Source organism: Octopus sinensis, linkage group LG2, assembly GCF_006345805.1.
Source record: "Octopus sinensis linkage group LG2, ASM634580v1, whole genome shotgun sequence".
Taxonomy (NCBI): Eukaryota; Metazoa; Mollusca; class Cephalopoda; order Octopoda; family Octopodidae; genus Octopus; species Octopus sinensis.
Genome location: NC_042998.1, coordinates 154,199,998 through 154,212,085, shown reverse-complemented (window position 1 = coordinate 154,212,085; position 12,088 = coordinate 154,199,998). Strand labels below are relative to the sequence as shown.

Sequence of the window (12,088 nt, the reverse complement as noted above, 5' to 3'; positions counted from 1 at the left end):
CAGGAACGTAATACATACTATAACTATAAGCATTTAACATCAAAGCCCATCTCTGCATTCTTGGTTAGCACACTTGCTGAATACTCCACTCTTCTCCAAGTAGTGCAATCAAAGGTTTATGATCAGTATAAATTTCAAAACGACGAAATATATTAATGGAATTACTTGACACAAAATAAAATTGCAAGTGCTTCTTTGTCCAACTGAGAATAGTTCTTTTCAGCTGGTAACAGAGTACATGAGGCAAAAGCTACAGGACAAACAGTACTGCCGTTCATTCGATGACAAAGGGCCACACCTAGCATTAAATGTTTCATGCAGATCATAATGCACAAGTACAGATGAACTAGTAAGTAACATTCCACCCCCAAAGGAATCTCTACGCAATGAGGAATATAAGGATATCAACACAGTTGAAATATTTAGTAAAAAACGACAATAATGTGATAACATTCTTACATATGATCTTAACTCACTATTGTTTTTAAGTTCTGGTGCATTTAAAATAGACTGCACTTTAATCACTCCTAATTTGCAAACCATCTTTATTAAGTTGATAACCAAGATAACAAACAGAATAAAAAAAAAACTCACATTTGTTCTTCAGTTTTAATCCGCTTTTGTGAAGATGAGCAAGTATGATAGATAATGTATGAAGATGTTCATCATCAGAATGCTCGGTGATTAGTAAATCATCTAGGTATGCACAAGCCCATGGTACATCTTTAACAATGTTGTTGATAATGCATTGAAAAATTCCTGGGGCTGTATTAATTCCAAATGGTAATCTAGTAAATTGAAACAATGCAATATGGGTAGCAATTGTAGTGCAAGCACAAGAATAAGCATCTGGGAATATGCATGACTGAGATCGATTTTTGTGAACTTTTGGCCTCCAGGCAGAGTTGCATACATTTCTTCCATTTTAAGTAACAAGTGCTTGTCTAAAACAGTTGACCGGTTGACTGTAAGTTTATAATCTCTGCAAATGCGCACTGAGCCATCCTGCTTCATCACTGGTACAATGAGAGCTGCCCAATCAGAGTATTGAACTGGAACAATAACACATTCCAATTGTAAACATTTTGAGGTGTTTCAAGACAGTGTGTGAGAGAGAATTGTGATGTTATAGGAGAGAAATGTGTCTGCATGGATGATGGTTCACTTGCACTAAACGAGGCTGCAAAGAGAGAGGTTTGGAGATGCCACTATGAAAGGTTGCTCAATAAAGAAAATGAATGGGAGATAGAGAGTCTGCTGAATGTCGACCCAACAGAGGGACCAGCTATCCGAGTTGACAGTACCTTGGTAGATAAGGCAATTAAGAGTATAAAGACAGGAAAAGCCCCCGGCCCATCAGGAATTACTGCAGAGATGCTCAAAATATCTGGCAGTGTCGGCTATAGCCTAGTTACCCATATAGTTAACCAGGTGATATATGAAGGAGTCATACCCAATGACTGGTGTAGCAGCATAATAGTCAACTGCTACACAGGTAAAGGTGACACTTAAGGCTTATTTTGCAGAGTGTGTATTATAATTACAAAGGTGTCAAGTTGTTGGATCAGGTAATGAAGGTCACGGAGAGAGTCATAGCTTAACTAATTAGGGAGAGAGTCAGTTTAGATGAGATGCAGTTTGGGTTTGCACCATTGATGCTATATTTCTGGTAAGACAGCTGCAGGTAATGAAGGTCATGGAGAGGTCCATAGCCCAACTAATTAGGGATAGAGTAAAGGTTCGAGGAGTTTAGAAGCCAAAAAATTTATAAAGACCATCAATTCCTGAGACTATAGGTCTGATTTTAAGTTTGGGCCTAGGTTTATGAGTCTGTATGGACAGCTGTGTGAAGAAGTGTCATACCCTATCATTGGAGGCCACCTGTGGAAGAGGTAGATCCAGGAAGACATGGGGTGAGGTGGTGAAGCACGACCTTTGGAAATATGCTGTGCTTGAGAGGACCCAGCAAGCTAAGTGAGATCGAACCTGTGGCCAATGCCAGTGTCACATAACTGATCTGTTGAAAAGTACCCTTCAATCGTTAAGCAATATGCTGTTGAGTCAAATGAAATTATAGTTGTGGCCGATGCCAATGCCGCCTGACTGCACCTGTGCTAGTGACATGTAAAAAGCACCATTTGAGTGTGGTCGATGCAAGTGCCACCTGACTGGCTCCCGTACTGGTGACACATAAAAAGCAGCATTTGAGCATGGTCAATGCCAGTGTCGCCTAACTAGTTCCCATGTCAATGGCATGTAAAAAGCACCATTTAAGCATGGTTGATGCCAATGCTGCCTGACTGACCCCTGTGCCAGTGGCATGTAAAAAGCACCCACTACACTCTTGAAGTGGATGGCATTAGGAAGGGTATCCAGCTGTAGAAACCTTGCCAGATCACATTGGAGCCTGGTGCAGCCTCCTAGCTTACCAGTCCTCCAACCCATGCCAGCATGGAAAGCAGACGTTAAAAGATGGTGGTGATGATGATGATGATAAAAAGAGGGGAGGGAAATATTTTTTGTTGCGAAATTAAGTTTAGTCTTCTTAGAGAACTTTCTGTTGTGAAAAATGTTGGTCCAGTTAGTGTTAATAGTAATCCCAAGCTGACTAGGTGTGATGTACACTTTTTTGTATAATGTGGTGTTACTAAGATGTTCAATTGCTAATTCTTTTTAGATTGTAGGTTTCTTAAAGTGAAGAATTGGTATTGCATAAGGTGGTGGGACGGGGTAAAGTGTTTATCTAAGATGTTAAAAATTTAATGTTAAGTTCAGCGTTGTGTGAGAGAGAGTGGAGTGGGTTATCATGGTAGTAAGTGAGAAACCTAGAATAAGAGGAGAAGGGGGAGAGTAAGAGGAAGACGAGAAGACTGATGGTGATGTTGTTATTACACTAAATATATATTAATTAAATATCTCTTACACAGTTTTGTTTAAAACTACCTCAGAGTGCTTTATTGTATTGCAATTTATGATAGAAAATAATTTATGCAATTCAGTAAGATTAAAGTCCTAACTACATCCATGTCCATATATATTTATTTACCTTTCTGTCAATCATATCAATGTTTTTTACTTATGAATTTATCCTTATGGCTTATTTTGCAGAGTGTGTATTAGAGGCTATGTCTGAAGTAAATTCGGAACAAGCAAAAGATTCACTCCAACTACAGCATTGTCACCATAATCGACAACAAGAAATAATTCGACGGAAAGAAAAGAATGCCCAGCAAGAAGATTTAAAGAAATCAGATCCTTCTCATTCAGCTACTTCAGGATTACCTCAGAGTACACCAAATAGTCCAAAAGCTGATTTTGAACCCCGTATTGTCACTATTTATCGTACTATTGAAGAAAATGATTCTTTAATTCAGTATCTCGTAAGTCGAAACCAGTCTCATGCAGCTAAAAACTTAGATACTTTATCTGATTGTATAAATTCTCGCATTCATGCTCCAGCACAACCTGTTATGACCAAAATGCCAAAAGATGACAAGCAAGTTATTGAAGAACTGCAAATTCAAAATGAGGATCTCCGCAAGCATATTTTATTACTATTAAAAGAAGTGGAAAATTACCAATCCTTACAAAAAAGTCTGGAAAGTTACCAAGAAGAAAATGAACTGTTACGTCTTAAAATTGAAAACCTGGAGAAAAAGCTTGATATTAAATCCAAGAAAACAACTGCCAATGAGTATCAAACTTATGTTGATGAAGTACTTACTCCACTGGAAACTCCACAGTTTAATTATAAAGATATGACATTAAGAACTTTATGTAACTCCCAGCCTTTATAGCTCTATTTTAGCAATAGGCATGTTCAGTTCTACTTTTGAATGATGACTTTTTAAAAAATTTATTTCTGATTTAATCTAAATGTTATCATTACTGATTGTCAAAATTTCATTAAAATATTTTTGATCAGATGTTGAAACAGATGGGCATCAACCTCAAATTTGTGCAGATGCCATTTAGTAAATAAAATATATTGTTTTCTCTTTTTATTTATAATAAAATAAATAACATCTATAACCTTTACAGCTACCTGAAATTAATATTTGCTATGAAGAAATTTGTTTAAGTAATTACTTCTTCAATAACTGGTTTTGGAAAAAGTTAATGCATGATTTTTTGACTGGTCCAATTTAAAATTTTGTCATGAAAATTTTTTTGTGTCTTGTTTCCTTAGTCTATGTTAGAAAGCAATATAGGTTTACATAGGAATTACAACCGTGTTTCGTGGTCTGCTACCACAACAGCTCCTTTATAGGATTCAGTTAGCTCAAGACATCATCAGGAGGAACCATGTCCGGTTTCGGCCCCTACTCCTCTACCATTTTGACGTGGTGCCCCCCCCCCTTTCGGCGGTGTCTTCAGCTCTGGTGTTGAGTGCATGTCTCCTTTCTTCTATTCCCTGGCCTCTTCGATGTATCGTCAGTGAGTGTCAGCCGGTGACTGACTGTCTTGTCAAATTTCTCTCTTTAAATACCTGCCACATAGGCTCCAGCAGGCAGCCCCAGCAAGTTGTCACGTGACACTGTCTCACCTTAACTGACTAGTGAAGGTGCGTAGTTTTAGCCCGCGCTTTTTCTAAACGACCGTTTAGTCTCACCTAATGATGTTATTTCCCATCAGCGGATGTATGTCATGGGACTTAGTGGGGCAGTTATACTTCTATAAAACTTATTTAAACAGGCCTTCACTCTTTCTTGCACTTCATCTTCAGATCATTAATAAATAAAAAAGAAAAAGGAAATAAAATGTATGAAGTAAACTCATTTTGCGATGTTAACAACTAGTATAAATATTTGAGAATAAATCAAGTAAATCATATCCCTTCATCAGAATTGCATGTCTACATAACCAAGATAACACTTGGCTCCTTCCAATTTTTTTTATGAATAGGTAACATAAGAACTGTAACTAAATAGACTCTTGCTGAATTCAAATTTTTGTAAGTCTTTCTAGTACACAACCTCAGAACAAATTCAGTTGTATTGGATAGCATTACACTAAACACAGTTTCTATCACCAGTGATGAGGAATTTCATAATAATTAATTTATTTTTTAATATCTAATTAGTATAGTTCCTGGCTCATAAGCAGCAACAAATGATAAGATGCACTAGTAAGGTATCATCATCATCATCATCGTTTAACATCCGCTTTCCATGCTAGCATGGGTTGGACAGTTCAACTGGGGTCTGGGGAGCCCGAAGGCTGCACCAGGCCAGTCAGATCTGGCAGTGTTTCTACAGCTGGATGCCCTTCCTAACGCCAACCACTCCGAGAGTGTAGTGGGTGATTTTATGTGCCACCGACACAGGTGCCAGACGAGGCTGGCAGATGGCCACGCTCGGATGGTGTTTTTTATGTGCCACTGACACAGGTGCCAGACGAGGCTGGCGAACGGCCACGATCGGATGGTGTTTGTTACGTGCCCACAGCATGGAGGCTAGTCGATGCGGTACTCATATTTTGGAAAACAGTTTTTACTGATTTATGAACATTACTATCCAAGAATTATTTTGTAAAATATCTCATTTAAAACAAGATAGTGTGCATTTACATGCTTGGATATGTTTGCTACAAACTCACCACAGTTTGTTTACATTTCTACACAGATGTTTCAGTGGTATGCCAAGTGTCAGCTATCAATCTATATCAGAATAAAAGTATATACAGGAAAACAACTGGCATCAGGTTAGATTATGAAATTTATATCTTTAAACATGATGGCTGAGTTGTTACATGAGTACGAAAGGAAGTAACAAGGTATGCAGAGTTTCTTACAGCAGTTTCAAGAATCTTTTCAACTCTAGGCACAAGGCCCAAAATTTTGGGGGAGGGGGCCAGTCAATTAGATTGACTCCAGTATGCAACTGGTACTTAATTAATTGATCCCAAAAGGATGAAAGGCAAAGTTGACCTTACTAGAATTTGAACTCAGAACATAAAGACAGACGAAATACCACTAAGCGTTTTGCCTGGCATGTTAACTTTCTGCCAACTTGCCACCTTACAGTCGTTTCAAGAACAAATGTGCAAAACAAATAGTTGCTGTTCATATAGCAATAATCTGTTCCAGTATCAGAGGGCAAATGAGATGAGTGGGTGAAATGTGTGTTGAAAGAACTTCGGTTTACTGAGGAAGGTTAAGAGGCAGAGAAAATAAGGTCATACTAATATGAGGATAGACAGAAACTAACAATCACATCAAGGGACAGATATATAAATTTCTAGAGTTAGGGAAAGATATATGGAGAAGAATGGCCCATATCAATTTGGGTAGGGAGAGGGGATACTGAGTGGTCTGGTAGAAAGGAAGCCATGTGTAAATGACAATAACAAGTGAGGCAAGAATAACAAGAGTTACCTGTCAGACTAGCCAGTGGGAGTTAGTACATTGAAAATAAAGAATATGAACTATCAACAGCAGTTTGGCAGGATGGTCAGTGTTATGTGTGTGGGATGAGAAATGTTAGTGGTGGAGGACTGTTGTATCACCAGTTGTTATGATGATACTTAAACACATAACAAAACAGGGTAACAACAATGTAACAATCCAACTAACTATACATGAACCAACAAACGATATTGCGGCAAACTAGCAAAACGACACCTTACGACTTCCTGCAATTAATGTCTACTGTGTTTCTGTCTCTCACTCAGACCATTACTATTTATAGTCGTTTGGTCAAGTCTCACCACAACAGGGACTGAGAAGTGACGCAAATATAAATCATCTAACTACAATTGGGTTCAGATATCATTCAGTGCACTTGAGGTATGTGTAATTACCAGAATAAAGAAATTATTCATTGTAACAATAAGGAAATAATATTTAATCGCAAGTTTAATGAAGGGTATGCATATATTTAGGTGTGTGTATGTAGAAGTTGTAAATGAGTGAAAACAGAGAGATCCTGAACTTTCTACCTTAGCAGATAATATCCAAAACTAGAGAGAATATCATCATCATCATTTAATGACCATTTTCCATGCTGACATGGGTTGGACAGTTTGACAGGAGCTGGCAAAATCAGGTGTTGCACCTGGTTTCATAGTCCATTTTGGCCCGGTTTCTGCAGATGGATACCCTTTCTAATGCCAACCACTTCACGGAGTGTGCTGGGTTCTTTTGGATGCAATGTAATTCCAGTCAGAATAGATACTGAAATTAAAAATTTTGGATTATGGAATTGTACAGTGTTCAAGAAAGTGATAATTTTAGAATAGGGTTTAGTGAATGAAGATGTCAAATAGGTATATTGAAAGATAATCATAGTGAGAGATGATGAGTAAGGTGGACTAGAGGGATTAATTTAAGTTGAATTAATTAAGCATTAGAGGTAAATTTATTTTATGTTGGTGAGACTTTTATAGAGATTCACAGGTTTGTGATATAGTTAAATAGTTGTAAGAGGTACATCTACTTTATGTGGGTGAAACGTGTGTTGAAAGAATCAGTGTACTATATTTAGATTTGTGATAAAAGTTAAGTTGAATTAAATTAAATCAGCATATGATGTATATCCATTTTTATGTGTGTGAGACTTGTGTTGAGAGATTCAGAGTTCTACATTTAGATTTGTGATAAAATTGGAATGTTTTGAAGAATCTGTAGACAAGTGTGGTAAAGACCTCATTTTGTCTATTTAATAACAGGATTTGTTTACATTCTTTTAAGCATAATCAACATGGGGCATTTTCACCCTAGTATGGAACACCAAATCAAGTAATATTACATGATATACTGATGGTCCATCAGATTCATTTCCCTCATACATGCTATACTGTGGAATATTGTCATTAATCATTGGGAGGAGTAGTAGTATTATTCACTGTAGTAGTATTATTGGTGATAGAGAGAGTGGATGTCTTGTTCTCAGTGAGGTTTTCTTAGTTATCCATACTCTCATCTCCATTTTTATATTTTGAGGTGGTTATTAATTTGTTACACTGTGATTATGTAGCACATAAAATGATGGTGTAGTGTATGTAGGTTGAAGGGTATTGTATATTTATGAGTTTTTCCAAATACAAGCTTTCCTTTCAGGTACATGACACTGCTGTCCCCCATCCCAGAGTCTTGCAACCCCACACCTTCAGAGTTGGCACACTTAATGTTGGTACATTGAAAGGTAGGTCTGCTGAGATTGTTGAGAGGCTTGAATGGAAACGTGTAGATTTGTGCTGCATCCAGGAAGTAAGGTGGAGAAGAAGTTCTGCTAGGTTCCCCACAGGCAAAGAACATAGGTATAAGATTTTCAGAGTAGGGAACACTGACTGGGTTGGGGTAATGAGTATACTTGTTGCAGAGAAATGGATTAATAAGGTAATTGAGGTAGTCAGAGTCTGTGATAAAATACTTAGGATTAAATTAGTGCTGCAGCATGGATTAGCAACCTTTATCTCGGCTTATGCCCCTCAGCCAGGGCTACCTGATGAACAGAAAGACCGATTTTATGACACCCCCTTGCAGACTACCTCATTGACGAATAACAGGAACCTTCGATTTGTGGCTGGCGACTTCATTCAAAGGGAGCTTCCATGATGTACATAATGGCAACAGATTTGGTTCCTGCAATGAAGAGGGAGCCAGGCTGCTGGAGTTCTCTGATGGAAATGATCTTATGATCTGTAATACTAACTTCAGGAAACCTGCCAGTCACCTGTTCACCTACCAGTCTGTTCACACTAGTCAAATTGACTACATCCTCGCCAGGAAACAGGAAAGATGGCTACTTATAAATGCCAAAACCTTCCCAGGTGAAGAATGCACCCCACAACATAGATTAGTAGCTAGCGACTTCAGGATCAGGGCTAAATGGATGCCTAGAAGATGACCAGCATGAAGAAGAAGGGTCTGGAAGCTTAAGGATCCACTGATTGGACAGAGATTTAGAGATGTGTCACTCAAAGTATTTGCTGAAATATAGGTGGATATAGCATCACTTGATGTGAAAAACAACTGGAGGTTCCTACAGGACAACCTGTTGAGGGCTACTGACCAGATCTGTTGCTGGTGCAAAGTCCCCTCTCATCCCAAGGTAACATGGTGGTGCAACAATGTAGTTGACAGGACCATTAGGGAAAAGAAACAGGCATGGAAGGACTGGAAGTGTGGTGGTAGCAGGGAACTGTATCGGGTTGCCAAAAGGGAAGCTAGGAGACAGGTTTACTTAGCCAGAGGGGAAGCAGATAAGAAAACATTTGCCAGTGTTCTGCGTCGTGAGGAACAAACACTTGAAGTGTTTCATGTTGCAAGACAGTGTGTGTGAGAGAATCATGATGTCGTAGGAGAGAAATGTGTTCGCATGGATGATGGCTCACTTGCATTTAATGATGCTACAAACAGAGACTTGGAGACGCCACTATGAAAGGTTGCTAAATGAAGAGAATGAATGGGAAAAAGAGAGTCTGTTGAATGTCAACCCAAATGAGTGACCAGCTACCCAAATTGACAGTACCTTGGTAGATACAGCAATTAAGTGTATGAAGACAGGGAAGGCCCCTGGCCCATCAGGTATCACCACAGAGATGCTTAAAATATCTGGAAGTGTCAACTATAGTCTAGTCACCTGTATATTCAACCAGGTGGTACATGAAGAAGTCATACTCAATGACTGGTGTAGCAGTGCCATAGTCAACTGCTACAAAAGTAAAGGTGATGCATTAGATATGAATAAATTGTTGGATCAGATAATGAAAGTCATGGAGAGGGTATATTGAAAGATAGTTGTATTGAAGCTGCCCAAGTAACAAAAGAGAGAGTTAGTTTAGATGAGATGCAATTTGGAAAAAGTATCACTGATCCTATATTTCTGGTAAGACAGCTGCAAGAGAAATACCTAGCCAAAGATAAACCTCTGTACTTGGCTTTCATTGACATGGAGAAAGCCTTTAACAGGGTCCCCCAATCACTTACCTGGTGGTCAATGCAGAAACTAGGGATAGATGAATGGTTAGGGAGAGTGTACAGGGATGCTGTCAGTAAGGTGAGGGTTGACAATGAGTATAGTGAAGAATTCTTAATAAGTAGGAAAGCAGACAAATCAGAAATCCCTTCAGGTAGATTGCCCTGCTCAGTCTGTAGAAAAGGCATAGGTAGAAACTCCATAAGATGTACCCAGTGTAAGTTATGGACACATAAGTGGTGCAGCAATATCAAAGAAAGGCTGAGAAGATAGTTTTTGTGTGTGGCAAATGCTCAGGGGCAAAGCTAGTAGTTGATAGCTTCCATTACCTAGGTGACCAAGTCTGTAGTGGGTGGATGCTCTGAGAGTGTAGCTGCTAGAATAAGAATAGTCTGGGCATTCAGAGAGCCCCGCCTCTGCTGGTGACAAAGGGCCTCTCACTCATAGTAAAAGGTAGACTGTATGACACGTGTGTGAACAGCCATGTTACATGGCAGTGAGACATGGGCCGTGACTGCTGAGAACATGCGTAAGGTTGCAAGAAAGGAAACTAGTATGCTATGCTGGATGTGAAATGTCAGTGTGCATACACGACAGAGTGTAAGAGAAAAGTTGGACATAAGAAGCATCAGATGCGATGTGCAAGAGAGATGACTGTGCTGGTATGGTCATATGTTGCATATGGATGAGGACAGCTGTGTGAAAAAGTGTCACAATCTAGCTGTAGAAGACCTGGGATGAGGTGGTGAAGCACAACCTTCAAATGTTGGGCCTCACGGAGACAATGACAAGTGACCGAGACCTTTGGAGATATGCTGTGCTTGAGAAAACCTTGCAAGCCAAGTGAGACCGTAACTGTGGTCTATGCCAGTGCAGCATAATCAGCCCATTTAAGAATACCCTTCAATCACTGGACAATAAACTGTGCTTGCGAAGACCTGTTGAGTCAAGTGAAGTTATTGTTGCGGCTGATGCCAGTACCACCTGATTGGCACCCATGCTGGTGGCACGTAAGAAATACCATTTGAGCGTGATTGATGCCTGTACTGCTTTACTGGCCCTCATGCCGGTGGCACATAAAAAGTACCCACTACACTCTCGGAGTTGTTGGCATTAATAAGGACATCCAGCTGTAGAAATTTTGCCAGATCAGATTGGAGCCTGGTGCAGCCTCAGTCAAACCATCCAACCCATGCCAGCATGGAAAGCGGACATTATGTCATATTGCCGCCTTTTATGACTTACTACATAAGCCCTTCATCAGAAAAAATGTCCATTTTGTGAAAAAAGAATAATCATAATACATATATATTTCAATACAATGTTTGAATTAATACTTTTAGCAAGTCAAATATACAAATTTACAATGTTAAAGAAATGAAAATAACCGCTCATCACAGTTTTACAATAGCAACAGTGTTCTTGTAATGTTTATCAAATTGTTCAATCTAATTTCACTGGAAAAAAATTACAAATCTTTTTTTTTTATAGACAAAAAATTCTAGGAATATAAAAGTTCATGAGGAATATATTCAAGCAAACTGAGAAAGTTGGTTTTTTCTACTTTACATAAATTATCTCATCCTGGTATTGGAGCTTCATTAAAATTAATATCAAGTTGATTTGTTTGGCCTGGTATGATTAAGGATATTTGTTCTTGGGTTCTATCGTATATGCAGTGCCAAAAAGCAAAAGTAAATCATCACATTAAAGCACCATCAGGTACCTTTGCAAATCCTGATGCAAGATTCCAACACATTTATATTGACATAGTTGGACCATTGCCTCCAGTGGAAGGTAATATTTATTTGTTAACATGTATAGATCGTTTTTCGCGATGGCCAGAAGCTTATCCAATCAAAGACATATCTGTAGTAACTATAGCAAGTAACAATAGTATAAACTTATTTACCAACTGGATGTCCAGATTTGGCATACCCAACACATTTTCTTCCAACTCTAGAAATTTATATATTTATCCCTTGATATGATTGTTAATTTCTATCTATTCTCATATTAATATAGCCATATTTTCTCTGCTCCTCTTTTAACCTTCCTCTATACTCCACAATAGCAGTAAACCAAAATTTTCTTCTTAACTTCTACCTCATTTTCCCTCTGATGATAAAACAGATTGCTGTTATAGCTCTTTCTCCTTCCGATGCTGG

At 38.6% G+C, this 12,088-nt stretch overlaps 1 protein-coding gene across 1 annotated transcript; it reads left to right on the top strand.

Moving 5' to 3' along the window:
- Positions 1–3,055: 3,055 nt before the first annotated feature.
- Positions 3,056–7,990, top strand: LOC115231803 (nuclear receptor-binding factor 2). Its single transcript, XM_029801742.2, has 3 exons — positions 3,056–3,974; positions 7,499–7,502; positions 7,977–7,990. The coding sequence occupies exon 1, from the start codon at positions 3,066–3,068 to the stop codon at positions 3,795–3,797; it is 732 nt and encodes a 243-aa protein (XP_029657602.2). The 5' UTR covers positions 3,056–3,065; the 3' UTR covers positions 3,798–3,974; positions 7,499–7,502; positions 7,977–7,990.
- Positions 7,991–12,088: the final 4,098 nt, after the last annotated feature.